Source organism: Mesoplodon mirus, assembly GCF_964341445.2.
Source record: "Mesoplodon mirus genome assembly, chromosome: 15".
Classification (NCBI taxonomy): domain Eukaryota; kingdom Metazoa; phylum Chordata; class Mammalia; order Artiodactyla; family Ziphiidae; genus Mesoplodon; species Mesoplodon mirus.
Genome location: NC_138991.1, coordinates 74,893,248 through 74,908,140, shown reverse-complemented (window position 1 = coordinate 74,908,140; position 14,893 = coordinate 74,893,248). Strand labels below are relative to the sequence as shown.

The window sequence follows — 14,893 nt, the reverse complement described above, 5'->3', positions numbered from 1 at the left end:
TGTAACTCAGCTGTTGCTCAGTTGGGCTTGGCTCCAAACTGGAGGTCAGACTTGTGTCTGCTTCATGCATCTCTCCTTCCAGAATCTTGGCTGAGGGTGTATTGACCACTAGAGGGATCTTCATGCCAAGTAGCAGGAGCATAAGAGGGAAGTGGCAATATACAATACCTTCAGAAACCTCCACCCTGAAGTGAAGGACATCCTCTTCCACGCACAGTCCATTAGTCAAAGAGAGTCACATGGCCAAATCCAAACTCTATGGGTCAGGAAACTATATATGGCAAGTGCAAGGAGAGAACAAAACCTTTTGAATGAAGTTATCAAATCTACACACCCTAAAAATACAAATTCTATCTTTTGCTGCTGCTATATAGAGGAAGAATTGAAAAGATAGAACTCTGAATGAATTACTAATTTTCCTATGGTCTTCTGCTGGCAACATATAAACAGCTCCCTGTTTCTGTTTGCATTTCTCAGGTTTTCCACCATGTTTGGAAAGAAAAAGAAAAAGATTGAAATATCTGGCCCATCCAACTTTGAACACAGGGTTCATACTGGGTTTGATCCACAAGAACAGAAATTTACCGGCCTTCCCCAGCAGTGGCACAGCCTGTTAGCAGACACGGCCAACAGGCCGAAGCCCATGGTAGACCCTTCGTGCATCACTCCCATCCAGCTGGCGCCCATGAAGGTATGGCGAGGATTCTGTCTTTAAGTTGGCTTAAAAAGCATGCTCTCTCATTTGATGCAGTGCGCCATCTTTACGGGCGAGCTATCAAATGTGTAAATCATGTATTTGTTTTTAAATATCCACAGATTATCCACAATCATCTTCAATGAGTATAATGTTCACCACTTAATTTTCATGTAAATTGCAACACATAAAAAGGAAGCTCAGCTTTCAGATGGGAGTTTTTTTTTTTTTTAATCAGACTCATACAATACAGTCACAAAATAGGAAATTTTTATTTCTACTTTTAATGGTGTTTGTTCTTTTTACTAAAGAATATTATCCACCCACACTGGTAAATATTGGCAATAACCTCCGAGTAGACATTATGTTAGGCAGCTTTGTGTCGTTTTGCATTTGCCCTCAGAATGTCTAAACTTTTATATAAATAGTAATAACTGTTTTTTTTTTTTTTTTTTTTATGGTACACGGGCCTCCCACTGTTGTGGCCCCTCCCATTGTAGAGCACAGGCTCCGGACGCACAGGCTCAGCGGCCATGGCTCACGGGCCCAGCCGCTCCGCGGCATGCGGGATCCTCCCAGACCGGGGCACAAACCCGTATCCCCTGCATCGGCAGGCGGACTCTCAACCACTGCGCCACCAGGGAAGCCCCGTAATAACTGTTTTTAACAATAATAAATGATTTACATATGTGTACACACATACATGCATATGCGTATATACTTTATATATAAAATCAAATATATATTTATAAGTATATATATATATATAAATTATATGTATATAGTCTTAATAGTCTAAGAGCTATTTCAAATAAAAGATGAAGCATTTGAGTCCTAAAATAGGCTATAATTTACCTTAAAAAATGGCTAGTAGATTTTTAAAAGGAATGTTCATCAAAATAATGGCATTAAAGTGGAACTCAGACCCAATACATTTCAGATATGTCAAGAGACTACAAAGAAAGTCCAGCCTTTGCAGTTTCCTTCTGCACTCAGAATGAGAAGAATTCCCTGAGTCATTTCCCAAAAGCTCCTTATGGGAGTTAAACATTATTGAAGCTTATCATCATGTTATCTAATAGATTAGATTTATATTAGTAGACTTCTGAGCTACATCATGTTATCCAATAGATTAGATTTATATTAGTAGGCATCTGAGCTACATAAAACACCTTATTCTGTATTAACACTCATATTGAATACACTGAGTTTAAATGATACATAAAACAACAGTGGATGCATTCTTAAAGAGAGTAAAGAAGGAACCTATCTGGTAAATTACAAGAAATTCTTATGAGAGATCACCTGAGCTGAGTAAGTTGTAATTGTGATTCCATCATTTATTCATGGTCTTGGTCATTCTATTCTAGTATTGAATATGTGGGTCTCTTCTGCTCAAAGATCGACACGGAGTGTTCTAATCCTGCATCTTGTGAATCTGATGTTCTGATAAGATTTTGAAAGTTTTCAAGCCAGCTAAAATGTAAAATACTAAGGAGATAGATATTTGAGAAGATAAAACTTTAGGGACAAAAAGGAACTCTTATTCTAAGCAGGTATTGATTGATATTTAATAGAAACTGACCAATTAACCAACTCAACTGGTTAATATTAGGCAGTATCTTACTACTGAACATAATTTTCTTCCGAAATAAAGACTAATGCCTCACTAATGACTAAATAATAGGCTGGACCTTATCTAAAAAGTTGAGATTGAAAAGAATTTACTTTTTTTGTTTCATTATTTTTCACATATTCCAAGTTTTTATAAAACCCAGAAAACATAAGACACAGTGTGAGAAAAGTTATCTGCTATTGATCAACATGGCAAAGGAAAACTGCCCAAATGAAACAAGAGCTATTTTTTTTTACCCTTGAGTATAATCATTTGATGAGGAACATTCTGGAAGAAAGTAGTTAAAGGCCCACGATGTGCTTTCTTATCAGGGAGTGTGGTTATTACAGGGTCAGGACAGAGTACCATTTATTTCTCCATGGTTTTTCACTTGTTCAGGTCCTAGCAGGTCCTGGCTGGCAGTGAAGTAGGAATCTCCCATCTCAGTGATAACCCACCAATGTCAGTGGACATAGGACTTAAGAGAACCTTCTAACTCATTTCTTCTTTCTCCTGGATGGGCTGGCTCATTATCCTCTCAGACTTAATTTATGAGCCTCACTGATTGGAGCAAGATTTCCTAACTGCTGAGCCCCTGAGCCCAGTGATTCTCTCACTCATGTCATGGGCTTCCTAGCCCTGATGCCAAATGTGTGAGTATCCAGTCTGTATTAAATGTGAATGTTTGTTTTAGACACTTAAATGCTAACAGAAAGATGACTGGAAAATACCTCTCGAGTATGCATCCAGTCCTGGATTTCTGCACATTTCAGGCACATTTTTACCTGCAAGAAAAAAATAAAAACAGACAAGGAGTGACAAAACAAGAGTCAGCTAGGTTGAATTTTCCCCAGAAAGAGCGGAGCTAATTAAATACTTTCTAACTGAAGGACCCCCAAGAAATCCATATTTCATACTCTCACCAAACTCCTTTAGATGGAGCCTCTCTTTCTCCAAATCCCATGAATGCAGTTGGTGCTGTCAGCACATATTGAATTGGGGTCCAAAAGAATCCTACTGACTCTACCAGCCTCTTGGAATAAGGAAAATAAAAGGTTGTAGGGGCCAAAGTATGCCATGAGGTTTGGATGATCTCACTCTTTGGAAATGACTTCTCTGTAGAAATCTTTCAAGTGACTTGAGAAGGACAAATTATAAACCATGCAGTGTATATTGCAGAAGTTGGAACAGTCTTTGAAATAAGAAGCCATGAATCAATTGATAGAAAGGGATGAATAGGTAGACTTGTGCAAATTTAAAGCCATTTTGGCAAAGTTTTTTTAAGTTAAGTAGAATTGACAATTCTAATTTGGTTAATTTGTCCTTTGAAGCAGACAAAGGAAAACGAGAAAAAAGATCATGACATAAAAGCAGTACTGGAAGAGGTGTACAATGCCTTAGGTGGTGGCAAAGTGCTGGTCCTTCAGTGTTGGTCAGTAAGCTTCAAGCCAGCTGGTTCTGAATGGAAATTCACCATTGCAACCAATACTCTCTTCTCTGATTGGTTAAAGAGCTGTTCCTGTTCAAACCTTCTTTAATGTACATGTCACAATCACCAGGACATACTCTTCTATGTAGAATCATTTAGGTTAGTGTCTCTCAAACTATAGTCCAACAGAATCACCTGGAAGCCTTGATAAACACAGATTGCTGGGCCCATTTCCAGAGTCTCTGATTGGACAGGGCTGAGATGGAGCCTAAGAATTTGCACTTCTATTAAGTTTCCAGGTGATGCTGTTGCTGCTGGTCTGGGGATCATGCTTTGAAAACCTTGATTTAGCTAATTACAAAAGAATTTATCCACATAATGTATCAATACACGTTTACACTGGCCAACATTTCCAAAATCTCAGAAACCAGGAGCCACAGGTTAGCTCTGATTTGTGTCAAAAGTTAAACTTCAGGTACCCAAGCCAAAGGTGTATAGGCAAGGTGAGGGTGGGGTGGGGAGTGCTTTTTAAAACATAAAACATTTGGCAAATATCTTTGAGAAACTCCTTTCTATATGTAACATCATTTTGTCCACAAGAATGTCATAAGCAATATTACCAAACTTCCTGCTGAATTAGATACATTTACATAAAGAACAGGTTGAATGGTCATGTTTATTCTTGCCCAGTGGTTCTCAAACTTGGGCTTTCAGCAGAATCTCCTGAGGAGCTTATTAAAACCAAGATTCCTGGGCCCTACCCTAGAGATTCTGCTTCAGTAGTTCTGGGTGTGCCCCATGGTTTACACATCTAACATGCTCTCAGATGGTGGTGGCGCTACTAATGGGTGGAGGACAACTTTAAGAACCACTGTTCTGAAGCTTGAGCTTAGTGATCACCCTTTGTAACAGCCTAGAAATCATTTAAAAATGCTAAAAAAATATAAAGAGGATAATGTTAAAAAGCCTTTATATCACAACATTGTAAATCCACTATACTCCAATAAAAAAATAAAAATAGAATAAATGGGGACTTCCCTGGTGGCACAGTGGTTAAGAATCTGCCTGCCAATGCAGAGGACACTGGTTCGAGCCCTGGTCTGGGAAGATCTCACATGCCGTAGGGCAACTAAGCCCATGCTCCACAACTACTGAGCCAGTGCTCTAGAGCCCGCGAGCCACAACTGCTGAGCCTGCGCTCTAGAGCCTGCAAGCCACAGCTACTGAGCCTGCGTGCCACAAATACTGAAGCCCGCACGCCTAGAGCCCATGCTCCGCAACAAGAGAAGCCACTGCAATGAGAAGCCCTTGCACCGCAATGAAGAGTAGCCCCTGCCAAAAATAAATAAATTAATTAATTAAAAACATAAATTAAAAACAAGAATAGGGCTTCCCTGGTGGTGCAGTGGTTGAGAGTCCACCTGCCGATGAAGGGGACACAGGTTTGTGCCCCGGTCCAGGAAGATCCCACATGCCGCGGAGCGGCTGGGCCCATGAGCCATGGCCGCTGAGCCTGCACGTCTGGAGCCTGTGCTCCGCAACGGGAGAGGCCACAACAGTGAGGGGCCTGCGTACCAAAAAAAAAAAAAAAAAAAAAAAAAAAAAAAAAAAATTAAATAAAATAAAAGAATAAATGGCCGTTTAAAAAAGCCTTTATAGCTTCTCTTTAAAGTGAACAAATAGCATATCTTAATATTGCTTCAGATTTGTTTTTCATTTTCAAGTAAAACCATACAAATAATAGTGTTATTTGGCATATTTCAATTTTATTAAATGATGCCATACTGTATATAATATGCTCTAACTTGCTTTTTACTTAACATTGTTTTAAGATAAACTCATTTTCTGCACATCAATATGAATTTATTTAAAAATTGTAACTGTTTACAGCTTCTCCGTTTCTCAGTTAAGGGATATTGCCAAATATTTGCTATTTATAAATAATGTTGTCATGAATATCTTTGTTCTTGTCCCCTTGGGCACATGGTGAAACATTTTTTTGCAGCAGTTCTTAAAGTTTGGTCCAGAACCCCTGAGGGTCCCTCAGACTATCTCAGGGAGTGGAAGATAAAAACTATTTTCATTATAATACTAAAGCATCATTTGCCATTTTCATTCTCATTCTCTCCCAAGTGTACAGTAGAGTTTCCTAAAATCTACATGGCGTGTGTTAATGTCATTGGTCTGGTACCTAATGGATCTTGTGCTTTGTATTCTTGTGTTTCTCAGTTTGTTTCAAATGCAGTAAACATTGATAGATAAAACATAAACCAAAGTCTTTTGTGGTCCTCAATAATTATAAGAGGTTCTTGAGACCAAAAAGTTGGAGAACCATTGTCTTAGGGCTGACATCAAATTTGATTATCTATGGCTTCTACAACTCGCTCCTCACATACTACCCAGGGTTTTTTGGTGTTTTCTTTTCCTCTTATTCTTTTTGTTGCTGTGGTTTAATTGAAAATAGAGAGTAGTTTTCTCCAGTTGGCTAGTAATCTTCTGGGATAAACAGCCGTCTCACAGATTATTGAATGCAATATTCCATCCCTTTTAGTGTCAAAGAATATAATTTCTCCAAGAACATGACTTCTCTGGTTTTGAAGTCATTTAAAATGCCTCCGTCCTAGAAAAAGGAACTGTCCTACACTGTTGGTGGGAATGTAAATTAATACAGCCAATATGTAGATTCCTTAAAAAACTAAAAATAGAGCTACCATAATAATCCTACTTCTGGGCATATATCCAGAGAAAACCATAATTCAAAAAGATACATGCACCCCAGTGTTCATTGCAGCACTATTTACAATAGCCAAGACATGGAAATAACCTAAATGTCCATCAACAGATTAACGGGTGAAGAAGATATGGTACATAGATATAATGGAATACTACTCAGCCATAAAAAGAATGAAATAATGCCATTTTCAGCAACATAGATGGACCTAGAGATTATCATACTAAGTGAAGCAAGTCAGACAGAGAAAGGCAAATATCATATGACATCACTTATGTATGGAATCTAAAAAAATGATAGAAGTGAACTTATTTACAAAGCAGAAATAGACCCACAGACCTAGAAAAGAAACTTGTGGTTACCAAAGGGGAAAGGGGTGGGTAGGGATAAATTAGGAGTTTGGGATTAACATATACACACTACTGTTTACAAAATAAACAACAAGGACCTACTGTATAGCACAGGCAACTTATACTCAATATTTTGTAATAACCTATAAAGGGAAAAGAATCTGAAAAAGAATATATATCTGTATGTATAACTGAATCGCTTTGCTGCACACTTGCAACTAACACAACATTGTAAAGCAACTATACTCCAATAAAGATGTTAAAAAAAAAAAGAACTCTTCCTAGAAATAGGCATTCTGCATCTGTACGCAAAGTTTGAGAGCTGATTTTAAAATAACTTCAACCTACATAAAAACTCTTTGGATTAAAAATAATAGCTGAAGTTTTAAGATTTTTTATTGATAATTTTTGAAGTTCAGATTTTATCTTGAAATATGTAAAAAGTAAACTTTTTTGTTTATTAAAAAATAAATAAATTAATTAAATAAATTATTTTAAAAATAATAAAGTAAAATGCCCCCATCCTTACCATCCCCTTTTCTAATGTAGCCTTCAAATCCTTTCTAACAATCTTCTTTTTATCCTTTCAAGTTTGAAGAGTCACAGAGTCTAGCAAAACACACTGACTCTGCCTGGGTCTGTGTCCTCTCCGTGGTCTCTGGTAGTTCATAATCTTCCAAAGCTGAGCTTCCCTCATCCTCATCTGCTCCTGACCATTGCATTGAAAACCACTCTACTCACACAAACAAGTAAAATCAGGAGAGGTAAATCCTCAGCTCCAGCCTCCCCATTCTTGAAGACTTGTACCATTGTTTTTTTTTCTCCCATGTCATAGTTTATGTTGAAGTGTCTTATTGAAGAATGAACCCATCTTAATTACTCTGTAATTCTCTATCTTTTCTCCCTTTTTGTGATTCACAACTTTGCATTCAGGATTTAGGTTTCCAGAGCCACATCACCCTTCTTAGCCCTATCTCCATGGGATTCACACTCTCCTAGAATGTTTTTGAAAATTGCCTTCCTAAAATACAGGGCAACTCTCTGACATTTCCTGGCATGATCTCCCTTTGACCCGAGGTAACAATTTCTCACAAGGTTCCTTCTCATTTCCGCATCACTGATGTGCTTCTCCTCATTGGTCAGCATTCAGTCTAGAGGGACTATTTCTTTTAGGGCCACCTCCACCTTCTGAGAGTTGTCATCAAGGAGTTCAAACTGTGTATCAGATATTTGTCAGGCTTTTAACTGAATGAAACTTCCAGCAATTCCGAGAGCTGCCTCATCGTGACTTTTCTGGCTCCCATCCCTGTTTCATGACTTGTAACATGAGAGCTTCACACTGACCTTCAGCTGGGCTGAGTGGCTTCTGTCCTTTTATTTTCATCCCAATATTGTCCACTGGGTCCCCTCTTAAAGCTCGTGGATCCCCCGTGATTTTCTTACCCTCTTAAGTCCATGTGGTTTGATATACCCCTTCTTTAAGATCTGTTTCCACTAAAGTATAATGTTGAGTGTGGAAACATCTTTCTTACAGCATGAAATTCAATGCCCTGATGTTCACCCATCTAAGCATTTAGAAATGGGAAGAGAAGGCTCAAGGAGTCGGCACACTGGCATCTAAGTCCAAGATGCCAACTACAAACTACATAGCTTTAGATGAGTCATCTACCTGCTACTTTGAACAGAAGTTTCCTTGTCTCTAAAATGAGGGTGCTGGTATTTATCTTGCAAGCTTGAATGGCCAGATCCTAACTGTCTAAGGAGGTTTGGTGTGTGGAGAATACATTCTACTATTTGTACTTAGTTTAATAATGTGATAAAATTATGGATCTATTAAGTAATATTTCAGAAAAATACCAGTACCTACTATTAAATTAATTGCATTGATCAAATTATACATTTAAATATTAATTGGTCAAAATCTCCTAAATATTTCAAGAACATCATAGGTGGAATATATCAAGTTTTCTTGGCTGCTTCAACCATAAATGCAAAAAAAGTAAATGCATGCAAACAAAAACAGTAAAGACACATAAAACATCATAATCATTATAATGGCTGTAAAATATGTTGTTATACCAACACTTAACCTCTTACAAAAATATTGATATTGTGGTTTTGCGTCTTTTCCTCATTATTTTAATATATATTTTGCAATTTCTCAGGTTATACAGCAATACTTATTTTTAAACCTTCCTAGGGTTACAAAAGTCTTACCAAACCTAAAAGATAAAAGATACCACCTCAGACAAGCTTTTAGGTACTCAGTAAATAGAACCTAATGTTGCTTCTGTTGTCATTGTTGGTAATGATGGTAGTGGTGGTATTGTTACTGTTATTTTCTCAGAGTTTATGTCCTCCTATGTACCTAGGGTTGCCAAAACTTCTTAACTCAGAGCCACTTCTGAGATCTGTATCTTTAAAACTCCCAGGATGTAGAAAATTTTACATTAATTTCACTCATTCATTCAACTAATATTTATTGGAGGCTCACTCCATGCCAGGCATTGTGCTAGGTGAAGGGGTTGTCCATGTGAACAGGAAATGCCAGGTCTCTGTCCTGGGGAGCTGGAATTCTCATGGGAAGATAGACAGTGATCGTTTAAATAAGCAAACAACACAGCTACAGTAGCAATAAATGTGATGAAGAAAAAAAATATATCATACTATAAAGTAACTAAGGGTGAAGCCATTTGTAGTCCTTGAGGATTGTCTTTCCATGAAGGGGATGAGGGAGCCAAGAAGGAGAAGGCCCAGGAAGGTAGAAATTCACAGGTGGAAGGAAGGAAGAACGAATTCAAAGACCCTGGGGTGGGAACAAGAGTGGGGAGTTAGCTTGTGTGGCTCTAGCAGAGTGGGCGGGGAGAGGGAGTGGGAGACGTGTTCAGACACAAGGGAAAGAGGGACTGGATGGTGTGGGGCTTTGTAAGCCATGGTCAGGGGGTGCTATTGGTTAAACCCTCATCCGTGAAGGACACAGGTCTCAGATCGAGAAATTGTTGTATTACAAAATAAATCGATTCATTTAAAGGTCAGATCCAATTTTTAAGTATGCCAGTGATATTGATTTGATATGCAATCCTGCAGGTTTTAGGGGCATATTAATTAAATGGGTATGAATAGTTGAGATCTGGGGAGTCCTTCCGACGCTATGACTGTCAAATGTTTAAGAAAAACACAGACCTGTTACAGAAGAAATAACATATGTTATAAAGATTTTCTTTTTTTAAAAAAAAAAAAAAACAAGGTAATTATGAAATGAAACTTTGGGGGCAGGTTACCTCTATTCTAAAACCTCTCATCAAAACACCTACAGTGGTGTCTGTTAAGTTGACTGGAACCAAAGTGCTCACTGAGAGGACAGGTGATTAACCTTTGCTAAAGTTCTAATATTTCTGCACTATTAAACCAGTGAGGACAACAGACTTGGCCTCTCACAACTCTCTTGGTGCCCATTACTTTCGGAAACCTCTTCTTCCATTTTCAATATGCCTTCTCAACCTTCCCACTGCCACAGAGACTGTGGAAGAAAAACATTACACTGACCCCAAATTCTCTCACTTGCCTAAATTCGGAAGATTTGGGCAAGGTAAGCTTTGTCCCAAAGGAGTGGATAAGGCCAAACCCAAAGCCAGATTTATTATCTATGATCCATTTCTATGATCCAACCAAATCTGCAAACTTCTGAAAACCATTTTCCATTGTATAAATGGGGTTAGTATTTGGCGTGCCCCATGCCCACCATGCCCCCCACCTCCATTCCACCCTCCCACACACAGCCACCTCCAAAATTAAAAAAAAAAAAACAGTAAAAATTGATATCCACAACTTATACGTACCATCTTTCTTCTTTTACTGCAGTGTTTCACTTAAGCTACTTCCTTTCAGTTGGAGCAGCCTTAAGCTCATATAGCCTAGTTGTTACTCCAAAAAAGCAAAGGCTGGTGTTTTCAGGGCAGAAGGAATCATCACAGGAGAGTGACCCCTGCAGTTACTCACCCCTTCTTCCATTTTGAAGAGAGCAGGATATTAACCACACACCTCATCTGGGCTCTCAGCTGGCTCATCCTGGCACCCATGTGACATTTCTACACTTACAAATGACTGTATCTCACACCTGCAGCTCACGGGATAAGTAGAAAACAGCTAGACTTTCATATTCCATGATCCTACAATGTGGAAGATCCTAGGTTTCCAATAAAAAGTAGACCACTAAGGTCCCATGAACAAATACTCTTAGCTACCTCCTCTCAAGAGTTTGGTATCTGCCTAGCCCTAAAGGTAAACATAAATAGAATGTACCATTTTAAAGCAATTGTCAATCATCAGTTGTATTGGAAAGTAATTTATGACTAATTGATGTTTAGGTCTGTTTCCGAGTGCCTCCTCTCAGCTTAAAATCCCTGGCCCAGCATTCCTGCAGTGACTGTGGTCTCTGACTGTAGCTCCAGGGAGGAGATGGACAGATCCCACACAGTGACAGAATACAGGCACCAAGATGCAAACGAGTAAGCATTCAAATGCCTGCTGCTCCCTTTCTGTCCATGGTGGCCTCCCTACTCCCTGAGCCGATCATATCTGAGGTCAAACACGAGCCCTCAGATCACAGGCATTGCTCCAGATTCGTGTTGGTTTCCCGTTGAGTGGCTTGCTCTGAACTTCTAACAGCTGAACTCCTCCAGTGAGGATGGTTGTGCTTTGATAACTGGGAAATTCTATATACAGAGATGATGTTCTCAGGTATGCCTTATTTGCCTCAGCTCTTCTCTCCTGGCAGGGGTGACCTAACTGAAAATAGTCCTTCTAAATCCAAAGGCAAAAGAATGTGGCTCCCTGTGGCTGCCACACATGCTTGAAACTTGAAAGATTTAATTTTATCTTTTATTTAGCATCTCAAAGAAATTGGGGCACTAAGATGGCAGCTGTATGCTTCTTGGGGGGCACTGTCAAATCCTATAGTTTTTAATCATTTTGTCATATAATTTTAAATATAAGCATTAAATCATCAACTCTAAACTAGTAATAAAGAACTTTATCAATGCTTTGATCATTTCCAAGCTGCACATCACCATCCAACAGACTGGATGCTACTACTGTTACCTATAAGGTGAAAATTGCAGTGCAAAAGCTATACCCAAGATGGCAGTAATCTAAGAGTTTGCTGTACTCACACAGTCCATTGCCTATTGAGAATCTTTGTATTAGTTTTCTATTGCTGCATAATAAATTACCATACACGTCATGGCTTACAAGAACACACATTTATTATCTCAGTTTCTGTGAGTGTGGAGTCTGGATTCTCTGCTCAAGCTCTCACAAGGCTGCGGTCAGGGGTCAGCTGGACTTCATTGCCATCCGGAGGCTTGACTGGGGAAGAATCCACTTCCAAGCTCATTTAAGATGTTGGCAGAACTCGCCTCCTTGCTTTGGAGAACTGATGGCACTTTGCTTCCTCACAGCCAGCAGGAGAGCAAGAGCTACCTGCTTGGAGTTTTACGTATATGTCATAACATAATCATGAAATGATGTCCCATCACTGTTGTCATATCATGTAACATAACCATGGGGCAGGTGACATCCCATGACCTTTGCTATATAACATAACCCACAAGTGTGGATGTGGCATCCTACCACCTCTGCTATGTTCTGTTGGTTAGAAGCAAGGCACAGGTCCTACCCAGGCTCATGGAGAGGGGATCACACAAAGACATGAGCACCAGGAGACCGGAGTCATTGAGGAGCCACCCTAGGGCCTGTCCCCTCTGGTCCTCACTGTCCCTCCCACATGCACAATGTATTTAGGCCAGCCCGAGTTTCCCATCTCATCTTGTTAGAGCATCACCTCAAGTTCAGTGGGGGTCAGGTGTGCACAGAACTGCTGGGGCACCATTGCCCTCCATCTGTGGAGCTGTGAACTCCCAGCGCTCCCAACACACGGTGGTGGGGCAGGCATAGGATCATCACTGTAGACATTCTGGTTCAAAACAGGAGAAACGGAAGGTAAAAAGCAGTCACCAGTCCAAAGCTGCTGTGAAATCCAGCCTGGCAAATTTGGGAGTTTACTGGTTAGGTTTCGAGCTTGGGGATAATCCTCTGTGGCTCAGGCTCTGCTCTCAGGGCACTGGTTCTACCCTTCTTTCCCATGAAAAGTAGCCTGTGTTTGCAGCCAAGTAGTTTTATCAGCCTGCTTTCTATTGCCAGTGGAATTGGAGGAGGGGTGGCTCTGAAAGCCTCCTGTCATAATATCTTGGTCCCTTGCTGTCCAAGTTGGCAGTGCTTGTATTGAAACAGTTTCTCGAGAACTTCATAGACCTTGTGTGGTTATCACTGTGGTCCCCTCCATGAGGCAACGGCTACATCCACAGATATTGTTAAGATAAACCCTCCCGAACCTCGGCCTCACCTGAGATGGCTGAGGGGCAGTGCCTTTAAGCTTCCTAGAAGTTTTCTGGTTTGATTGAGAAGGCCTGTGGGGCACACCCTTAATTTCTTCAAAAGACGTTTTATGTGACTGCATACTCTGACCTTGGGTCTTTCTTGGTTTTTTTGTTTTTTTGTTTTTTTTATGTGGACCATTTTTAAAGTCTTTATTGAATTTGTTACAGTATTGCTTCTGTTTTTGGTTTTTTGGCCATGAGGCACGTGGGATCTTAGCTCCCCAACCAGGGATCCATAGTACCTGCACCGGTGCTGTGCCTTTAAGTCCTCAGCCCACTTCGGAGGCCACCTGCCACAATTTCCTGTCCCCGCTGAGGGCTACCCAAGTCTCTTTACCTGAAGGCATCCTCTGGCACTGGGGAATGCTTGGCCAAATATGGGGAGGCTGGATTTTGCCAGGAATTAGCTCCCAGGAACAGCCGACAACCAGGGAGGGACTGGAGTTGGTGGATAGATGGCTCAGTTTCCTCGCTTCGTGCAGGGACAGTTCTGAGCTGTGTCCTGCAAAGTCACATCCTCAGCGGGACTGAGACCCGGTTGCACAGCAGCTACCTGCTCACTAACACAACTTTTCTTGGCTTCTCTTCCTTTCTGGTCTCAGTACTCTCTTCCCTCAAAGCCACAAGGCAATGGATTCTGCCAACAGCCTAGATGGACTCTGAAGTGATTCTTCCTCATTTGAGCCCCTGGATAGGAAAGCAGTTGGGAGGGCAGCTCACTGCACACCCTGATCTCTGCCTTGTGAGATCCTGAGCAGAGGATCCAGCTAATAAGCTGTGCCCAACTCCTGACCAACAGTGAGGATCCCCTGCATTAGAAGATGAAGTCTTAACCAGTGGACCACCAGGGAAGTCCCTTTCTTGAATTTTTAACTGAGAGTTGGTTGTACGGTCCCACCCTCAGCCTTTATTCTCAAGCAAGCTTTCCTGAGTGCATCTCTTCATTTTCTCACCTTTGCCGTGTAGAGAGGCTCAGAATTTTTTAAGTCATGAGATTCTGGTTCCCTTTTTTTAAAAAAAGTTCTTCCTTCAATGAATCTCTTTCCTCTTACATTTTACTGCAAACAGAAAGAAGAAAGCAGGAAGCACTGACCATGCTTTTCTTGGAAACTTCTCTAGATATGTCACGAAATTTGTCACTTATAGCATCTGCTTTCCACATAACTCCAGAAGGCAATTTTTCTAAACTTTCTGCCGGTACATAGCAAGGATCCCCCTTCCTCCAGTTTCCAGTAACATGTTCCTCATTTGTTTCCGTGCCTTCACCATCTGCATCCTCAAAGTCCAGATTTCTAGTAAGAGGCTGTTCATGGCAAGTTAGACTCTCTCTACTTTGTTCCTCAACCTCCCTCTAGCCTCCACCCACTTCTGGTTGCAGAACCCCTGTGTTGTTTTGTACTGAATCCCCACCAAAAGCCACATGTGATTTTACGTGGTAATAGATTCTTTAAGGGAGGTAATTAAGGTTGAATGAGGTCATAAGGATGGGGCCCTAATCAAGTACAACTGGTGTCCTTATAAGAAGAGGGAAGAGGTGCCAGGGATGCACAGGAACACAGAGAAAAGGTTGTCTGCAAGCCAAGGAAAGCAGCCTTAGGAGAAGCATCCCTGCAGATACCTTGACCTCAGACTTCCAG

The 14,893-nt window shown here is 40.4% G+C and overlaps 1 protein-coding gene across 1 annotated transcript in view; it reads left to right on the top strand.

Annotated features, from left to right (window-relative positions):
* Positions 1 to 487: 487 nt before the first annotated feature.
* The window catches only part of PAK5 (p21 (RAC1) activated kinase 5), a gene marked incomplete at both ends in the record, with an annotated part of 94,577 nt that continues 80,171 nt past the window's right edge, over positions 488 to 14,893 (top strand). The window contains one exon of the mRNA XM_082645013.1: positions 488 to 691. Within this exon, the coding sequence (XP_082501139.1) occupies positions 488 to 691 (204 nt within the window). The remainder of the gene's footprint in view (positions 692 to 14,893) is intronic.